The 18,765-nt window shown below is 52.3% G+C and overlaps 5 protein-coding genes across 5 annotated transcripts; 4 read left to right on the top strand and 1 right to left on the bottom strand.

Moving 5' to 3' along the window:
• Positions 1 to 118: 118 nt before the first annotated feature.
• On the top strand, positions 119 to 4,275 carry BDV17DRAFT_283966 (26S protease regulatory subunit 4; the record flags this gene model as incomplete). Its single annotated transcript, XM_073760454.1, has 5 exons — positions 119 to 208; positions 478 to 543; positions 603 to 1,671; positions 1,722 to 1,971; positions 2,424 to 4,275. The coding sequence occupies 5 exons, from the start codon at positions 119 to 121 to the stop codon at positions 4,273 to 4,275; spliced, it is 3,327 nt and encodes a 1,108-aa protein (XP_073612245.1).
• A 776-nt stretch (positions 4,276 to 5,051) lies between these two features.
• On the top strand, positions 5,052 to 7,471 carry BDV17DRAFT_283965 (DUF803 domain membrane protein; the record flags this gene model as incomplete). The annotated part of the gene is made up of 2 exons (XM_073760453.1): positions 5,052 to 5,997; positions 6,051 to 7,471. The coding sequence occupies 2 exons, from the start codon at positions 5,052 to 5,054 to the stop codon at positions 7,469 to 7,471; spliced, it is 2,367 nt and encodes a 788-aa protein (XP_073612244.1).
• A 430-nt stretch (positions 7,472 to 7,901) lies between these two features.
• Positions 7,902 to 11,428, top strand: BDV17DRAFT_184855 (putative beta-glucosidase). The gene is made up of 11 exons (XM_073755007.1): positions 7,902 to 8,144; positions 8,205 to 8,589; positions 8,663 to 8,755; positions 8,826 to 8,933; positions 9,008 to 9,084; positions 9,142 to 9,249; positions 9,309 to 9,487; positions 9,549 to 9,617; positions 9,677 to 9,892; positions 9,978 to 10,275; positions 10,332 to 11,428. Exons 2-11 carry the CDS (start codon positions 8,391 to 8,393, stop codon positions 11,346 to 11,348), a joined length of 2,364 nt encoding a protein of 787 aa, XP_073612243.1. The 5' UTR covers positions 7,902 to 8,144; positions 8,205 to 8,390; the 3' UTR covers positions 11,349 to 11,428.
• Positions 11,424 to 13,471, bottom strand: BDV17DRAFT_272187 (uncharacterized protein). The gene is made up of 3 exons (XM_073758865.1): positions 13,228 to 13,471; positions 13,041 to 13,166; positions 11,424 to 12,974 (listed from the first exon to the last, which is right to left on the bottom strand). Exons 1-3 carry the CDS (start codon positions 13,249 to 13,251, stop codon positions 11,526 to 11,528), a joined length of 1,599 nt encoding a protein of 532 aa, XP_073612242.1. The 5' UTR covers positions 13,252 to 13,471; the 3' UTR covers positions 11,424 to 11,525.
• Positions 13,472 to 13,554: 83 nt separating this feature from the next.
• Positions 13,555 to 18,243, top strand: BDV17DRAFT_272183 (GRAM and VASt domain-containing protein). The gene is made up of 3 exons (XM_073758864.1): positions 13,555 to 14,422; positions 14,483 to 17,067; positions 17,115 to 18,243. Exons 1-3 carry the CDS (start codon positions 13,995 to 13,997, stop codon positions 17,822 to 17,824), a joined length of 3,723 nt encoding a protein of 1,240 aa, XP_073612241.1. The 5' UTR covers positions 13,555 to 13,994; the 3' UTR covers positions 17,825 to 18,243.
• The last annotated feature ends 522 nt before the right edge of the window (positions 18,244 to 18,765 follow it).

The raw sequence follows: 18,765 nt of genomic DNA, 5'->3' as shown, positions 1-18,765 counted from the left end.
AAGAGGGCGAACAATATCACATCGCTCTTGCTAAGCCAGCGACTCGACGGCGGGATCTGCCTCAGCCACCCAATATTCCCTCTCCACCTAGCACTGAATCCTACGCCTCATTTTAAGAATGCCTCACTTCAGCTGCAAACCGCTGGATTCTACTGGTTTCCAAAGGCACTCGTCATCGTCCCTTCGTAAACATAGCAGTCACTATCACGTGAGATTACATGACATAATCAATGCCAAGCCCTGGCGAAGGCGACAACAGCAACAGCAACAGCTCCAACCTGCCCGTCCTCAAGCTGCTATCCAAGCTCTCTGTCATCCTCCTTTCATTTCCCATCTCTTTTCATGAACAGTCTATCTTGCTGCATCTATCTTCTCTCTCTATAGATTCTCTGACTCCGCTTCCATTTACACCGGGCTATGGTTAGTTTCGTCGCTATTCTTCACGTTACTCTCATCTGACAAGCCTGTTACGTATAGGGTAACCAGCAGTCCAACATCGGGGGAGGCCCCGGCGGCGACGACAAGGATGCCAAGGACAGAAAGGTAAGTCTTTGTGTCATGCGCGATGAATCTAGTCGCGGTTGCTAATAGTTTCCTTGTAGAAGGACAAGCCTAAGTACGAGCCACCACCACCACCTACCACTCGCATCGGACGCAAGAAGCGCAAGGCCGCTGGACCCAGCACTGCATCAAAACTACCAGACATTTACCCTACGGCACGATGTAAACTACGATATCTTCGAATGCAGCGCGTCCACGATCACCTACTGCTAGAGGAAGAGTACGTGGAGAATATGGAACGGCTGCGGAAAGCCAAAGCAACAGTTTCACAGGGCGCCGCTAGCGCAGGAGACGTTGATATCGCCGACCGCAATGCGGATGAGCGCAGCCGGGTTGATGACATGAGAGGAAGCCCCATGGGCGTTGGTAACCTGGAGGAGTTGATTGATGACGACCACGCCATTGTCTCGAGCGCTACCGGCCCCGAGTACTACGTGTCTATCATGTCATTTGTCGACAAGGATCTCCTTGAGCCCGGTGCCAGCATTCTTCTGCACCACAAGACAGTCTCGGTTGTTGGTGTGCTGACGGAGGAATCAGATCCGCTGGTTTCGGTGATGAAGCTCGATAAGGCACCTACCGAATCTTATGCTGACATTGGTGGTCTGGAATCTCAGATTCAGGAAGTACGAGAGTCTGTCGAGTTGCCGTTGCTTCACCCCGAGCTGTACGAGGAAATGGGTATCAAGCCGCCCAAGGGTGTTATCCTCTACGGTGCGCCTGGTACCGGTAAAACACTCCTTGCAAAGGCGGTTGCCAACCAAACCAGCGCTACTTTCTTGCGTATCGTTGGAAGTGAGTTGATTCAAAAGTACCTCGGAGACGGTCCCCGTTTGGTGCGCCAGATCTTCCAGGTTGCGGCTGAACATGCGCCGTCCATTGTCTTCATTGATGAAATTGATGCCATCGGTACGAAGCGTTATGACTCGACTTCCGGTGGTGAACGTGAAATTCAGCGAACAATGCTTGAACTTCTGAACCAACTTGATGGATTCGACGACCGCGGAGATGTTAAGGTCGTCATGGCCACAAACAAGATCGAGACACTTGACCCTGCTTTGATTCGTCCTGGACGTATCGACCGCAAGATCTTGTTCGAGAATCCCGATCGTGAGTCTCCCTTATTGGATAGATATAGTTACGATGCTAACAAAACGCAGAAAACACCAAGAAGAAGATCTTCACGCTCCACACCTCAAAGATGTCCCTCGGAGACGATGTCGACCTCGATGAGTTTATCAACCAGAAGGACGACCTCTCTGGTGCCGATATCCGCGCCATCTGCACGGAAGCCGGTCTGATGGCCCTCAGAGAACGCCGCATGAGAGTGCAGATGGACGACTTCCGCGCCGCTCGCGAACGTATCATGAAGACGAAGCAGGATGGCGGTCCTGTGGAGGGATTGTACTTGTAGATGCACATGGCCCTGGTGTGTCGCATTTTATCAGCGCTATCACCGTGCACTAGAACCTGTGTATTCTAACCTAACATACTTAACCATCTATCATGCCATCTTCCATTTCAAGGCTCTTCTAGACGTAAAACTTTGAATCTTCGGACTAAACGTAGGCATAGAAATGGTAGACAGGCGCGAGAAGACAGCCGAGTTAAAATATATATTGCTGGCGAAGGGCGATGTCGGATTAGTATGGCCTAACTTCCTCGGTCAAAGCTAGACGGCGTAACTATGTATCAGTACGAGATCTCAACATCCTTCCTCCCGTAAATTGAAACCGAGAAACTTTTTAGATTCTATAATAAAACGGTGAGCAGCCTCTCGGACAGCCTCACTGCAAGAAGCCGAGGGTCGATAAGATAAGGTGGCAAACAGTGCAAACATCCATCTAAAACGACCATGGCAGGTTGATCTCTCTGACTGTTCTCGCGACAACCCGATCAGAAACGGCACATTTACATCCAGCAGCCATGGAAGGCTTCGACGAGGAGGCTTTCAAGCAGTTCTTCCCTACGAGCTTCGGAAAGCAGGAGAAAAAAGCAGACGTCAGTGCTCAAATCGACCAGAGCAAACGCGCCACCGGACCGGACAGCAATGACGACAAGACAAAGACAAAGTCTGAAGCCGCCGTCAAAGCCGAAAGCGACGACAATGATGATATCGGTCCTGCGGAATCCGGCGAACAGAATGGTGATGATTCAAACGACTCAGATGCCTCCGACTCGGATGACGATGACGACGAGGACGAGTTCCCCGTTTCGCACGAGCTCGTTATGAAGACGCATGAGCGCGCGGTCACTACCATTACCGTTGACCCTTCAGGATCGCGACTCATATCCGGCTCTACCGATTGCTCGCTCAAACTCCATGATTTTGCCTCGATGACACCTTCAACCATCCGCTCGTTCAAGTCCGTCGATCCCTCCGCGAAGAAAACGTCTGCGGCGCAGGAAACGCATGCGGTGCACTATGCGGCGTTCAACCCTATCTCTCCAGCATATGTCCTAGTTGTGTCAGCGACACCGCAGCCCAGGATACTTAGCCGCGATGGCGAGACCATCACAGAGTTCGTGAAGGGTGACATGTATTTACGGGATATGCACAACACCAAGGGCCACATATCGGAAGTAACGAGCGGTGTGTGGTCCCCAACTGACGAGAACCTGTGCGCGACCGCGGGAACGGATAGTACAGTGCGGATATGGGATGCGAATATTGGGAGATCACAGAAGGACGTCATCATGCACAAGTCAAGGGCTGCTGGATCCGCTGGTCGGAGCAAAATGACTGCAGTCGCTTGGGGATCCCCGAAGCAGGGCGGCGCAGATGTCCTTGTTGCTGCTGCGCTTGATGGGAGCTTGATGATGTGGAGTGGGAACGGGCCTTATACACGACCTAGCGCTGAGGTTAGGGATGCGCATACACGAGATACCTGGACCAGTGGAATTGATGTTAGTTCTGATGGGAGGCTTGTCATCACCAAGGGCGGAGACGATACCATCAAGTTGTGGGATACAAGGAAGTTCAAACAGCCCATTACAACAGTCGCGCATCCGTCCAGCTCGTCTAAATACCCGACCTCGAACATCATCTTCTCACCGACCTCGGCGAATGTCGTAACTGGCTCAGAAACGGGCCACCTACACATTTTGAACCCGGCCACATTGAAGCCCGAGCTGGTCACGCCAGTTACCCCAGGCTCACCATTAATCACAGTACAATGGCACGAGAAGCTCAATCAAATTCTCACCGGCTCCGCAAATGCCGAAACCCACGTCCTGTATAACCCCAACATCTCAACCAAAGGCGCTGCCCTGGTCATGTCCAAGGCGCCGAAGCGCCGCCATATCGACGACGACCCAACCCGCACCATGAACCTCGCCCAAGGCATCTCGGGCGACTCAGTGGTGGTCGGCTCGAACGGCGTTCCCCATTACAGCTCCGCGACATGGTCCGCACGGCATCCTACAATCGGTCTCACGGCATCAGGGCGCTCAAGGGACCCGCGGCGACCTCACTTACCCGTGCAGACGCCGTTCGCCAAGTCGCAGCCAGATGAACGACATATTCGGGAGAATATCCCGCTTAGCTCTATGCGTGATGAGGATCCGAGAGAGGCATTGTTGAAATATGCTGAGAAGGCCGAGAAAGATCCGATCTTTACGAAGGCTTGGAAGGAGACGCAGCCTACGACGATCTATCGTGATTTAAGCGATGATGAGGAGCCGGAGCCGGATAGGAAGAAGGCACGTCGGTAGTTTTGTATTGACAGAAATCCAGATAGATTATGGCGGAATTGTACTATACGAACTCTACTGCATGATAATCAACTTCAGCAGCGTCAATGGGAACAAATGTTGGAATTAAATAGTAGGCTTCCACTATAGATAAACAGGTAACTAGCTGTACGACGCAAGGGAGGCGGACTATGCTTGATGACGTCGAATGCGGCACGGACTGCAGCCTGCTGAACTGGATGGGACCTAAACTGATCCAATGGCAAAGCTGCTGACCGACAGCATCTCGATAACCGATGATGATCCCCCGGCGTCCAAGATTCCCAGTTGTGTTCTGCTTTTGGATATTCTCCGCAGCTCTATATACGATGGTCGCGTCTAGTCTCCAAGCTTAACCGGCGCTCCGCACCTGCGACCGTCGACCGACAACCTCTCCTCCAACCTCCCTCCTCAGCCTCCCTCTACAACACTCCAGCCTCGCTCGGTATCCCGCGGAATTTTTTCTATTTCACCAAATTCCTGCTGTGAGATTATCCTTTCAACGCGATACACTAGGATCCGGTTTCAATAACTTCAGGGGCGCTCGATACGATGAAGTTCTCTCCCTCTTCAGCATGATTACCCTCTTTGAACTCGTTCACATCCTGAGTACACTGCGGGCTTAGAACCTTATTTTTCGTTGGCATTCGCAATCTGCGCCTTGTTTATTCGGCGGTGGCGGATTTCTGAGCTGTTGCGCTTTCATTCCATTTTTTCCTAACTAACTCCCGACTCATTTAATCGGCATTTTAAACCCAATGGACTCTACGCAGGAGTATCCTTTAGCAGCTGGTCTGCTTGCTGCCTTCGCTACGACAGTCATTCCGACATCGACACCGACATCGACGCCCTCCTCGAGCCCCACGCCATTGCTGCATCCTCTCCCCTCAATAGCATCGGAACTTGGACACAACCACGGTGACAAAGGCGGAGAGTACGAGTGGTCGTCGCTGATCGGTATCATCACCGCACTAGCTGGAAACGTGTTGATCTCGTTGGCTTTGAATATCCAGCGCTACGCCCACATCCGGATAGAGAAGGAATGGGAACAGGAGAAATCACAGAACGGGAACTGGAAGCGGAGTCATCGCCGACATGTCTCTGGGAGCTCGTACGGCACCGTCGACGACCCGGTGGAACCATACCAGGATGAACCGTCAGCGCAGTCCGGGCGGTACGGAGACAACGAGTCGGAGCAGAGTCAGGACCAGGATCGGGAAGACCGGCTGCAGGATTCAACGGTATCAGGCCGGACTGTACAGCCTGAAAATGGCTCACCGCAAGGGCGGCGCAAATCGTACCTTCGTTCTCCATATTGGTGGGCCGGGATCATACTCATGACGCTTGGTGAAACGGGGAACTTCATGGCGTACGGCTTCGCTCCGGCGTCAATTGTTTCCCCGCTGGGTGTTGTGGCTTTGATATCGAACTGTGTGATTGCGCCGTTTATGCTCAAGGAGAAATTCCGGAAGAGAGACTTTTGGGGGGTTCTTATTGCTATTGCGGGTGCCGTGGTGGTCGTTCTCAGTGCGAAGTCCTCTGAAGAGAAGATTGGGCCTCATGATATCTGGGTGATGATTACGCGCTGGGAATTCGAACTCTATTTGGGTCTCACTGCTGGACTTATCGTTGCTCTCATGTGGGCGAGCAGCAAGTACGGCTCACAGACGATTCTGATTGACGTTGGCTTAGTTGGCTTGTTCGGTATGTCTGCTCCAGCAATACATTTTTGCGCGATGATTGCTAACCGAAAACAGGTGGATATACCGCTCTTTCGACGAAAGGTGTCTCGTCGCTGCTTTCATTCACGTTATGGCACATTATCACGTTTCCAATCACCTATTTATTGGTCTTTATCCTCGTCTTCAGTGCTCTGATGCAGATTCGGTATATCAACAGAGCCTTGCAGCGGTTTGACTCTACGCAAGTGATTCCGACTCAGTTCGTCCTTTTCACACTCTCCGTTATTATTGGTAGCGCGATATTGTACCGTGATTTCGAGGCCTACACGGCCAGCCGCGCGGGAAAGTTCGTGGGCGGCTGTCTCCTTACCTTCCTGGGAGTGTATTTTATCACGAGTGGACGCGTACGCGCCGACGATGAGTCTTCGTACTCGACAGACGAAGAAGCTATTGGGCTTTTACCGGGAGAGCGTTATCAGGATCGAGTCGACTTGTCTCCTCCACCTCCAGCTAAAACGAAGAACAAACCACGGCTGAAAAGCCCTGATCTTCTTGACGGAGGTCTTCAATCCCCTCAAGGCTCGCTACTCAGCCAGGGACTTGAAGACCTTGACGAGAGCCGTAATACTCCTAAGGCAGCTTTATCTGCCACGTCTCCCTCACCCATTGGATCTGTAGCTGCCGACTCTCTGGCGGAGCCTTCACCGGGATCATCACATTCATCACAGCCTTTGTCACTGCTCAGAAACCCATGGGCCGAGTCTCTGGAACGAACAACATATGAACCCCAGGCCGAGCGACCAATGACTCCTCCGGAAGAGCCCTCGCAAAAAGCAGCCAGCTCTACTGTCCTCCTTCGCTTCCCTCCTGCCCCAGATGCCGACGGCTCTGGTGCGGCAGATGGCGCAAAGGACAATGGCCGGACCAACACTGTTCCTCAAACACCGCCCCGCAAAGCGCGAAATTCTATATCTGCTCACTTTTCGCCCGGTCCCTTATTCTCAACACTGTCTGGAGGATTCAGCGCTGTCGTTGCCGATTCAATCCGCCGCGGTGAAATGAGTCCGGCGAAAGAACGAAGAACGCCTAGACCACGAACCCGGAAGAAGCATCCTAGTACATCGGTACTGGACAACATCTTGCGTGACTCAGATGCCGCGGGAGAAGAAATAAATCAGGACCCAGATGCTGCTCTTTGGGGGGCGAATCCCCGTGCCTCGACTGTTACCGCTCCGGCAGACCCTGATGATGGTCTTGCCACCGCACCTGTGAGTGTAGGGCAGCTCACGCCCGGTGTTGAATCTGGAGAGGTCCTGCGCAACAATTCCGACGATCTGACGACGATATCTCGTCTGCGCAGTCTAAGTGATTCGTGGGGCAAGACTGTGCCTTGGCTAGGAGGCGTCTTGCAGAAACGCAAAGACGCCCAGAAAGGACCGGACGAGGGCCAGACTGGTGAGGGTCCTTCAAACCAAGATGACCACCTGGCGTCATGAGGTGCGAATGCCTGAGCATGTGTTAGCATGCCTCGCGCATACATGTTTGTATTCAATGTTTCCGGTACATATTGTTGCTTCTCAACGTTGTTGGTATATCCCAACTCATGGCGTCTGCTTGATACCATTGTCAATACCATATTCACAGCCAATACTTTACTTGTAATTAGAGACATTCACTTTCAACTTCTTTCCTTCATCTTGTGGAAATTCCCCCCTCTCTTGGGGCAGTTGTAGTACCTGTGTGGTACGTTGGTTGCAGGGAAGACCAATTTCTACCGTGTGGATTCGATAGGTGGAAAAAGACACCCTGCTGCACCTTGCAGCAGCTCGAGTCAGTCTACACCCGGGAGATCTTTACGCCATTCGGTCTTTTACTGTTCTAGCTGGCGCTGCATCCCCAGATTACCAAGTTACCAAGTACCAGTGACCCCTCTTCATCTCCTCTTCATCTCCGCAGCGCATTTAGCCGGCACTCACCTCTTCCCTCCGCCGGGGTTCTCCTCATCTGCCCACCTCCTCTTATTGACTGATTTCTTTCTGGACTCTCCGGCCCATATACTATTACAGACCCGGGCTCATCTCCGACATGCTTGGGTCGGTGCTCGCTGGCCTTGGCCTCTCGCCACTCTCATGACGAGCAATTGCCGTGACGCTCGCCCAATGTCATGAGGTTAGTCCTCACTTAATTTCTTCCCTGGTTCCCTGCATTCTTGCTAATTACTTCATCTAGCTCGGCCTAGGGAATTCAATTCTTTGCTTAGCAGCACCTAAGGCTGGAAAATAAAACCAGCGCGGGGCCCCGTCGCGAGCTCGAGCTCTGAGGTCCTCTCCGCCAAACGCAACAGTTGCTCTCCCAGGACGAGCAGGTCAAGTAGACAATCAATAGCTGTCTTCTGAACTCCACAGAACAGTAATAATGTTACCGAATATCCTTTCAAAGGGGCTTCTGCTCCTCCAGCTCTATGCTGGCCTAACAACCACCGCGGCGCAAGGCACAGACTCCTCGGAGTCGGACACGCCGCTCTACAAAGATCCAGATGCTTCAATTGACGACAGGGTTTCCGATCTCCTGGGCCGGATGACAATTGAGGATAAGATGGGTCAATTGATTCAAGGTACTTCTTCTCTGATCTGGCCTGGACCGTTACTATTCCATAGCCGAGGCCGCGTTGACATTCGTGGGTATAGGCGACATAACCAACTGGGCCGATGCCGACACCGGGGAATTTAATTTTACCGGGTTGGAGGAGAATATGAGAGAGAAGGCGGGGATGTTCTATGGTATGAGAATTTATTCTAGGAATCAAACTGGTTGCAAGGTGCTGATTGCTTGACCTTTCACTGATGGTAGTCGGGTACCCTGTCTCGTGGGAATGGATCGCAACGAATGTCAAACGGGGTCAGGATTACCTCCTTGAGAATACGACGCTGGGTATACCTGCGTTTGTTCAGACTGAAGGTTAGTGTATCCTGTCTTTTCTTGACGCCGTAATGAGGACATGCTTTGCTCATGAATTTTGTATTTCACTGCAGCCATCCACGGTTTTCTGATCGGCAATGCGACAATATACAACTCGCCTATTGGGTACGGATGCTCGTTCAATAGGGAGGTAGGGTGCCCATAGAACAGCCTCTCTGCTCGCCTTACCGGGATCTAACAATAGTAGTTGATCTACAAGATGGGACGATTGATCAGCCAAGAGGCTCTGGCATTGGGCGTGAACCAGCTATTTGCACCGGTTGTCGACCTCGCTCGTGAGCTGCGTTTCGGTCGTGTATGAGAACACCCTAGATAATCCCGTGGCTACCGAAATACTGATGGACTCTACCCTAGGTCGAAGAAACGTTCGGAGAGGATCCCTACCTTGCCGGCGAAATCGGATACCAATATGTCAAGGGATTGCAGAGCCACAATGTCTCAGCGCAGGTGAAGCACTACGCTGGATTCAGCCAGCCTGAACAGGGTATCAACACTGCTCCAGTTCACGGTGGAGAGAGATACCTGCGAACTACGTATGTTGTCATTCCCGTCAACATAACGAAGAATAAGAAAACAGAATTGACACGGAACCAGCTGGCTACCACCATTCAAACGAGCTATCATCGACGCTGGCGCATTGAGCGTCATGAGCGCTTACCACTCGTGAGCCCTTCCCTTCGTCAACTCAACTCAGTACTTACATCTGACATCGCCCTGCAAAGATATGATGGGATCCCCGCCGTAGCAGATTACCACCTCCTGACCGAGATCCTCCGCGAAGAATGGGGCTACGAATACTTCGTCATCAGCGACGCCGGCGCAACAGATCGACTCTGCAACAACTTCCACGTCTGCGCGAGCGACCCTATCGATTCTGAGGCCGTAACACTCCAGGCCCTACCAGCGGGTAACGATGTTGAGATGGGCGGCGGTTCGTTGTGAGTCCTCCATACCTATTTATCTTACATACCTCCCAAGTAAACATCCAAATAACCACAATGATACTGATAATATAATACGCAGCAACTTCCGCACAATTCCCCAACTCATCGAATCCGGCGAATTGGACATCGAAATAGTTGATACTGCCGTGCGCCGCGTCCTGCGCTCAAAGTTCGCCCTGGGACTCTTCGAGAACCCGTACCCTGCTGCGCCGGAAGAAGAATGGGATAACCTCATTCACACCGACGAAGCCGTGGACCTCGCACGGGAACTGGACAAGGAGTCTATCGTCCTCCTAGAGAACCATGATAGTGTCCTCCCGCTCAAGAAGGAGGGGAGAATTGCTGTTATTGGGCCGATGGCGGATGGGTTTATGAACGTATGCTAATTTTTCCCTTCTTCAATCCACCAATGAACCCTAGCTGATGAGCTCAGTACGGCGACTACGTCGTGTACCGCAGCCAATACCGCGGCGTGACCCCCCTAGACGGGATAACAGCTGCCGTCGGGGACTCCGCAACAATAAACTACGCGGCTGGCTGCGAACGATGGAGCAACGACCAGTCAGGCTTCGACGAAGCCATCTCCGCCGCCGAGGCATCGGACGTCGCAATCGTAATCGTGGGCACCTGGTCCCGCGACCAGCAGGAACTCTGGCAGGGCCTAAACGCAACGACGGGTGAGCACGTCGACGTGAATGATCTTTCGCTCGTCGGTGCGCAGGGTCCACTTGTTAGGGCTATTATCGACACGGGCGTTCCGACTGTCGTTGTTTATTCCTCCGGAAAGCCCATAACGGAACCCTGGATCTCGAGTGATGCCGCAGCGCTCGTGCAGCAATTCTACCCGTCCGAGGAGGGCGGGAATGCCCTTGCCGACGTACTCTTCGGCGATTACTCTCCCTCAGGAAGGTTGTCTGTTAGTTTCCCCAGCTATGTCGGCGATTTGCCAATCTACTACGACTACCTGAATTCCGGCCGCAACATCGGGGACTCAGGATACGAAACCGAGAACGGCACGCTTGTCTTCGGACACCAGTATGTCTTTGGCTCGCCCGAGCCGCTCTACCCCTTCGGGTACGGGCTTAGCTATGTGGACTTTGAGTACGGACCCGTTTCGCTGTCTGCAACGAATGTCTCAGCGACGGATACAGTGACTGTATCAGTCGACATCACGAACACAGACACCACTCAAGATGCCGACGAAGTCGTGCAGGTTTATGTGATTGACGAGATAAGTTCTGTTGTAGTGCCGAATAAGCTGCTGAAGGGGTTTGAGAAGGTGTCTGTGCCGAAGGGGGAGACGGTTAGGGTCGAAGTTGATTTGGCTGTGGAGGATTTGGGGCTTTGGAATGGGCGGATGGAGTATGTTGTTGAGAAGGGGGCGTTTACGGTTCTTGTGGGTGGAGATTCGAAGGAGGCGAGGGGGAATGCGACGTTTTGGGTGCAGTGATTACTTTGAATGATGGAGGGCACTACCTAGGGGTTTCTGAATGATATGGACAACGTGAAAGTGGTAGAGTAATTGATCGTGATCATTAATCATGTCATTCGTTATGTTTAGGACAGGCAGTTTAGTAATATTAAAGCCACCATGAAAAACGATTACCCCTCGGCCTGATCATCAGCCTCAGTTGTCACTGTCTTGCATTCCTTCGCCCTTTTTGACGTCCGTATCTGCATTCGATGGAGCAGTGCCTGCACCGCTGGCCCTCGCGCCAGTCTCGGCACGTCTGTTTTTTGCCCCCTCTTTGAGCTTCTCCCAGCGGTCTCGGTACCGGCCGAGAGCGTTATGAAGCTTTTCATTCTCCCTCTCTGCTTGCTCGCGCTCCTTCTCGCTGCACCGGATTATTTCCTCCAGCTCCTTTATGCGCTGGTCGTGTTCTGTATTGGCTGCTGCCGGGGTGATGATCCCTGTAGGCGATGGAATTGCAGAACCAGACTGAAGACCATGTTCTGGTGACGGAACGTTCTGTTGCATTGCCTTCAAGGATTGTCGAAGGGCCATGGAGGATGATTGCGCGTTTACCTCCCACATGTGTAACCGCTTGGACAAGGTATCGGAGAGATGTTTCAGTGCTTGATTCTCCATTTGGAGCTCTTCCATGGTTTTGGCGGGTTGGAGGCTTGTGAGTTTGTTGTTTCCGCGATTTGCCTTGCCTTTGCCCGTCTGGAGCATTTCTGGGGAAGAGGGTGTTTCTCGGGCGTCAACAAAGTCGTCCTCCGCTTCGTCAACGCTGTTTCGACGAGCCTCCTTTTCTGCCCTGGTTAGGATGCCCGCATAAGACACGGTACCACCGGTTGTTGGTACGACGTAGAATGACTCTGCTGCATTTCCGGTTCCCATTCCGCTTCCACCGTTCGTTTCGCGGATGGCTTTCAGCGCAGCACGGGAGAAGATTCGGCTAATGTCCGGCTCAGCGGAAGAACCGGAGCGGTCCGGCACGGCGCTCCGTCTATCTAGCCTTGTATCTGCGGATGATTTGCGAGTCGCAGCCGCATCGCTGGCGCCGTCTGATCCAAGCGGTAGGCCTGCAAATGCCAACGGTGCTGAGATTTTGCCAATGAGGCCCTCAAATGTCGAGTAAAATCGTTGAAAGGGTTCCTCTGTTGCAGATTGCCGGGGCGACTGCTGCGCGTCATTTGCCTCTGCGGGTACGAATTGCTGGGAGGTGATATCGGTAGGACTTCCAACTGGCGGAGACCACGGCTGTCTCTGGCTTGAGATACGGTTGACACGATTTCTCTGCTCGGCCTGGGTTCCTCTTAAGCTCGACTCGCCAGTTCTTATCTTTGCGGGGGCGTCTGTCATTTTCGCCCCTGCCTGCTGGGAAGATAGGGTAGGTGATGCGGGAGATGCACGACGGGGCTGAGCTGGTATTCCTCGCGCAGAGGCGAGGTTGCTCGCAATCGAGGACGTTTCTCTCTTGGGCAATCGAGGGTTACCGATCAACTTGGGCGGTTGTTGGCTATCCGTCTTAGACGACTCAGCCGCAGAGGATGGGTTCTCATGTTGAAAGCGAAGGATATGAGCGAGTCTTTTATGGTGTTGTTCGAGGAGATGTAGCGTTCGTAGGGCCTACCAACATACAGTTAGCATTTCGTGAGGTCAGATATAGGACAAACAAAACGAGAGCAGGAATACCTCACGATCCCTACTGCTTTGCGCGACGGTTGCAAACTCACCAGCAGCCAAGTCGTGCTCTTCACTCGCGGCTACAGGGTTAGATTTGCGGGTTTCAAGGACTGCGTTCCGCGCGTGGGTGTGGGCCTGATGGAGCTGTCAGAGTGCGCTGGCCGTTTGGGTCAGGGCTGAGAATGAGATAACCTACCAAAGTGAGCGGAGCAGACTCCATGGCCTTGGGCGTGCGCGTGCTGTCTTTTCATCAGTCAGATAGTAGTAAGAGATGAAGCTGGAAGTGAGGGGTGAATGAGCGAAGCATTGGGTGACGTCGAGGCGGTGTTACTGTATCATTACATGTTTTACCTGGCTTTGCCGGTGGAAAAAGGTCTAGATTCCCTGTATAGCGTAACAAGTGGTATCATTGTTGCCTGGGGCAGGATGGAGCAGTGAGGTCAAGAAACAACGTTGATAAACAAGGAATAGAAGAGTATGGAGAGGTTAGTTGACATAAGAGAATTCATTATTTAAGGTGGCTCACATACAAGGCTAGAAGCTCATTGACTGCGTCGTATTCGTGTTGAGCTGGTCTAGGCTGAAGCTCCCTCGCGACTCCATCCCTCTCCCTCTGCCTCTCCTCCGGTCCCCGAATTTCTGACAACTTACCTCCTCCGCGTTTCCTCTTCTTCCATTCTCTCTGTCTTTAACATCGCTCATTTCTGTCGCTTCTTTCTAATCGATCGGCTGCGGGAGACCATGCTGCTGGCCTTGATCCCAGCCACAGCTGTCATCACCAACCCCGGCCTTTCCCCCTCTTTACTTCCCCGTTCTTCAACGCCAGCGTCAGCACGGACCTGAGCTTGAGCTCTACCATGTCATTCCAGCTTGCATGAACCATTTTCAGAGGAAAATTGCATGCGCCGACTAATCTCTTGAATTAACTTCGCCCCTTGCTCTCGCTCCACCGTTCCGCTCACTATGGACGCCCCCGTAATCCCCGATCCCCCCGAGCCTGCGACAACAGACGTTCCGCCGCTCTCGAAATCACTACGGTCAAAGACAATTCCGGTGGACTTGGAGACTATTGGTAGCTCCGGCCGAAGCAATGGACGTTCCTCCGTTGATTCAGCGTCAGATAGGCCATGGTCGCAAACGGGAGAAGGTGAAGCGCCGAAGACTAGCAGTCTGTCGAAGCTACTCGCCTCGAGGAAGAAACGAAAGAAGAAGAAGGATAAATTGATCGATGAACTCCCTACAACGCTCGAGTCGGAAAGTAATGATGGGCTTCCCAATGCCTCGCAAAATTCCCGAAATAGAGCTTCTAGCACCTCGCTGTTGCCCTCAGAGAGCAACAGCCCGCAAGATGACGGCTCGAACCTCCTAACAGACGACTCTGAGCCCGACAGGTAATACCCTCTCTGTTAAGAAATCTGCCAAACATAGCGCTGACACAATGCCATCTCTAGGACTCCTCCCCTGACCTCCCATGACTCCCATTCCGGCTTCTATACGTCCTCTTCCCCATTGATTAAAGCAACCTCCGCCGACGGCAACGATACAGATGCTGCTCACGGTGATGCGGAATCCGCGATCAGTGGTACAACCTCTGACCGTCGCAGTTCAAATCCAGACGAGATCATGCGTCCCGCAACTCAACCAACACCCTCGGGTTTAAGTGTACCTGCAGACCGTTCCAATAAGAAACGAAGCGTATCTAAAAGCCAGCGCTTCAAAAATGCGTTCAGTACCGACAAGAAGAGCAACCGTGACCGGGCATCATCAACGGCTTCGGGCGAGAGCTCGTGGAGTGTCAGTCGACGAAGTAGTGTATCTTCTAAATTAGCCTCAGGGAACCCCGCCGATACGCCACCGCCTGTCCCGTCACTCCCAAAGCCAATCCGTACGGACCTCACGGAGGAAAGGGTACGAGGGGCGCCAGAGCGGCCGCGCCTCCAAACACCTCCGCATACTGCTATCCCATTTCCATCTACTACAGTGACGCCGCCAACCCCTCATCTTGAGCATGCGCCGCTTGTCGGGACAACTAGTCTTACGGAATCTCCATCGTCTATTAAGTCTGGGGACTTACCGCCTGGTGTGGTTGTGAGCCCTTCAGGGAACATGATCTCTCATCGTCGCGTGCGGTCTGCCTCCTCTGCCAACCCCAAGCCTAGCAAACTATCCAATTCAATTGCTGCCAGCCCAATTCTCGAAGAAGGCAAGAGCGGGACAACCCAGAGTGGTTTCTTTTCATCTGTGTTCTCTGTGGCCCAGACCGCGGCCAGCACTCTTACCAACAGTCTCAACACACAAAAAGCTCGCAGTCCAGCTATGCCCGAGGCTAAAGAATCCGAAAGCCAGCAGTCAACCGACCTTGCACAAGACTCAGAGGAAGCTAGGGGCTCTTCCGAGGAGAAGAAACCCATGGCTGTCGACACCCTGGGTTCGGGTGATTTGAATTTCAGCCATCTGGATATTGCTATACCACCTGGTGGATCCATTTCCACTCCAGATGGAGTCGTAATTACAAAGCCCGACGTAGCGCCGGAGAAGCGCCGGAGCCCTACAGTTTCCCAGCGAGATGAGGCAGCAGCAAAGCTCGAGGATCGGGGAGTGGCACGCGCGGTTACCATGGCATACGAGAAAGGCGAGAACCAAACCAGCCAGCCAGCTGACGATGCATCTGATACCCTGGCTGGCTCAGGTGTTTTGAAGGAGCCTACTGGTACCCAGACGCCGTCGGGCGGTAGCACGTTTGACGGGGAACCTGGATCGAGGCCTTTCCGGAGTAGCAGTGTACGAAGTCGGCTGGCCCGACGACGTCACAGAGGCTCATCGGGTGCGACCTCGTCAACAATTGGTGCGATTGGGGCAAGTGCCATTGCCCTCGGGGTACCAGGCGCCAATTCTAGCCTGCCGCGACTCACGGGATTTGCTGTCGCCAGCAAGAAGCGCAATAGGGACTTTCACCAGCTTTTCCGCAGCGTTCCAGAGGATGACTATCTCATCGAAGATTACAGCTGTGCCCTCCAACGAGAAATCATATTGGCCGGCCGCATTTACATTTCCGAAGGCCATATTTGCTTTTCAAGCAATATTCTCGGCTGGGTCACCACCCTCGTTATCAGCTTTGATGAGGTAGTGGCGATTGAAAAAGAATCCACGGCGATGGTCTTCCCCAACGCAATCGCTATTCAAACCCTGCACGCCCGTCACACATTCCGAAGTCTTTTGAGCCGAGAATCGACCTACGACCTGATGGTGAACATCTGGAAGATTAACCACCCAACTCTGAAGAGCTCCGTCAACGGGACAAGGGTTACGGACTCTACAGGTGACAAGACAGAGAAGGCCGGGGAAAGCGAGGACGAAAGTGATGAAGAGGAGGACGAGATTTATGATGAAGATGAAGACGAAGACAATGCCGACAGCTTCTTCGACGCTGGAGGCGACAGTGTCAATGGAAGCAGTGCATCACTGCCTCTCAAAAGTTTGGTCCGACAAGGTTCCGGTACCATACCAACTCTTGCTTCGAACCTGGGGCCCAATGGGGACGCAGATGGCGCCTTCCCTGGTCCTCCCACGCATGCACAAACTCAGTACGATGGATCTGACGGCCAGTACGACAGAGTCATCAAGGACGAGACGATACCTGCGCCCTTGGGCAAGGTATACTCTTATATTTTTGGCCCGGCTTCAGTGACTTTTGTGCCCAAGTTTCTTGTGGATAATCAAAAATCAGGCGAGCTTGACTTCAACTGCGACAAGACAGGGCTTACGAATGAGAACCGAACTCGAAAATACTCTTACATCAAGCCTTTAAACGGCTCCATTGGGCCGAAGCAAACCAAGTGCATTAGCACTGAGCAACTGGATTTCCTGGACCTCGAAAAAGCAGTCTTAGTAACGCTCAGTACCCAGACACCCGACGTGCCAAGCGGGAATGTGTTCACCACCAAAACAAAATACCTCTTCACGTGGGCGGCAAACAATCAAACGCGATTTCTCATGACCTGTACCATTGAATGGTCCGGGAAGAGTTGGCTAAAAGGTAAGACCCTGGTTTCAAATCTACATACGCCATACTAACGAAACTAGGTCCGATTGAGAAGGGCGCCATTGACGGTCAAGGATCGTTTGGTACTGATTTGATTGCTGCCCTCAAGACTGCAATTGCTCCCCGCGCCCGTGCGAGCACCAAAACTGGTGCCAAGGGCAAGTCTCGACGTAAGAGGGGCGATACCGTGAACGGAGATGCGGCTGCGGCTGTTGCCAAAGCGGTAACTGATGCGAACGCTCAAATAGCCGAGTCATGGGGCGTTTTTGAGCCGCTCCGTGGAATCCTCGGTCCAGTTCCTGGTATATTCAGTCCGTTGTGGAATGGTAATATTGCCGTTCTCGTCATCGGTATCTTGCTCTTCATGCTTTTCTTCCGCGGACCCTCCCAATCATCTTCCGATATGGGATTCCCAGGCCACACCTCACCGCAGCGCTTAGCCGCCTACGAAGAAATGTGGCGCAAGGAAGAAAGCGAGCTATGGAATTGGCTCGAGGACAGGGTCGGAGTGGATGGGCTCGCTATCCCAACAATGAACCGTCAGTATGAACCTCGCATGCCCCCAAGCAAACGCAGATCCCAGAGTGAGCGGGAGCTCAAGGACTCGCTGAGCGAAGAGAACCTGTCGGACCGGGAAATGGACCACGCTATCCGCAGTACCCGGGAGAGGCTGGACACTCTCGAACGGATATTGTCGAAGCGGAAGTCACAAACTCTGGAAAAGACAGAGTCGTCCCGTCAGGAGCTTTAGATCTATCTACTATTCACCTACCCTACACCGCCAAAACAAAGATGCCAAACCCACGTCCCCATCATGTCAAGAATATTGCTTGCTTGGGCTCACCTTGTCATTCCCTCACATTCGTCTCATTTCTTCTGCAAATGTTACCATAAGCGCCGCCTTTCAACTAATATCCAATCATTACTAACGGTTCGGTTTTCTTTGTCTGTCCTTGTCCACCAGCGATTTGGTTTGATTTGTTCATCACCATGTCATGCACCAATGTCAAGCGTTTCGGTTGTGTTCCATGACATACTGCATCGGCCACCTGTTCTTAGTTCCGCTGTCTTATTATCCGTTAGGGGATACCTACCTTGTATATCCATCCTATATACTACTATATGTACTCTGGAAATCAAAACTATGAAATGTGAAGCAAGCAGTTACACGATCCTTGTCTTTATTATATCATGAGTAATTCCGTGTATATATGGAAATAAATTTTCTGATTATATTGGTTTGGATTGTGCAACAGGGCCATTCAACCTAGATGTAGATAGGCTCAAGGTTTGTCAATAAACTAACCAACCAATCCTCAATCAACCTTAAAAGAGTTATGCTTACTTGAAGCGTAAAGCGGGTGTTAGAGCTAACTGAGATTGTTGGCAATCCTAGCCACCTGGGCTGGATTGAGACGAGTGGCTACTTGGCTTACTGGATGGATCGGCAAGTACATTGGCATATGTAGGTTTGAAACCTCCTGAAACCGTGTTTTGGTTTGGGGGGGTGTAAATTCAATGCAGGATGATTAGGGATATTCGTACATATAGAAGGCAGAGCATGGTCTAAAGGGGGATAAAAGTAAAATGCAAGCGCTGATGGTATGAATGGGACATAGAACGCTAGTAAACATCAAAGACAACGGTCATTGAGACCATGGACATGAAACAATGGGGCAGGTATATAAGCCA

This window comes from Aspergillus undulatus, assembly GCF_047715775.1.
Source record: "Aspergillus undulatus strain CBS 261.88 unplaced genomic scaffold BDV17scaffold_54, whole genome shotgun sequence".
Lineage (NCBI taxonomy): Eukaryota > Fungi > Ascomycota > Eurotiomycetes > Eurotiales > Aspergillaceae > Aspergillus > Aspergillus undulatus.
This window is presented reverse-complemented; position numbering and strand designations above follow the sequence as displayed.

Coding starts and splice junctions, on each gene's coding strand:
- BDV17DRAFT_184855 (XM_073755007.1), top strand. CDS start 8,391: ATGTTACCGAATATCCTTTCAAAGGGGCTTCTGCTCCTCCAGCTCTAT. Junction 9,085..9,141: donor GATGCTCGTTCAATAGGGAG/GTAGGGTGCCCA, acceptor TAACAATAGTAG/TTGATCTACAAGATGGGACG. Junction 9,250..9,308: donor GTGAGCTGCGTTTCGGTCGT/GTATGAGAACAC, acceptor ACTCTACCCTAG/GTCGAAGAAACGTTCGGAGA.
- BDV17DRAFT_272187 (XM_073758865.1), bottom strand. CDS start 13,251: ATGGAGTCTGCTCCGCTCACTTTG. Junction 13,167..13,227: donor AGTCTGCTCCGCTCACTTTG/GTAGGTTATCTC, acceptor CAGCTCCATCAG/GCCCACACCCACGCGCGGAA. Junction 12,975..13,040: donor AAAGCAGTAGGGATCGTGAG/GTATTCCTGCTC, acceptor GTATGTTGGTAG/GCCCTACGAACGCTACATCT.
- BDV17DRAFT_272183 (XM_073758864.1), top strand. CDS start 13,995: ATGGACGCCCCCGTAATCCCCGATCCCCCCGAGCCTGCGACAACAGAC. Junction 14,423..14,482: donor GACGACTCTGAGCCCGACAG/GTAATACCCTCT, acceptor TGCCATCTCTAG/GACTCCTCCCCTGACCTCCC. Junction 17,068..17,114: donor CGGGAAGAGTTGGCTAAAAG/GTAAGACCCTGG, acceptor TAACGAAACTAG/GTCCGATTGAGAAGGGCGCC.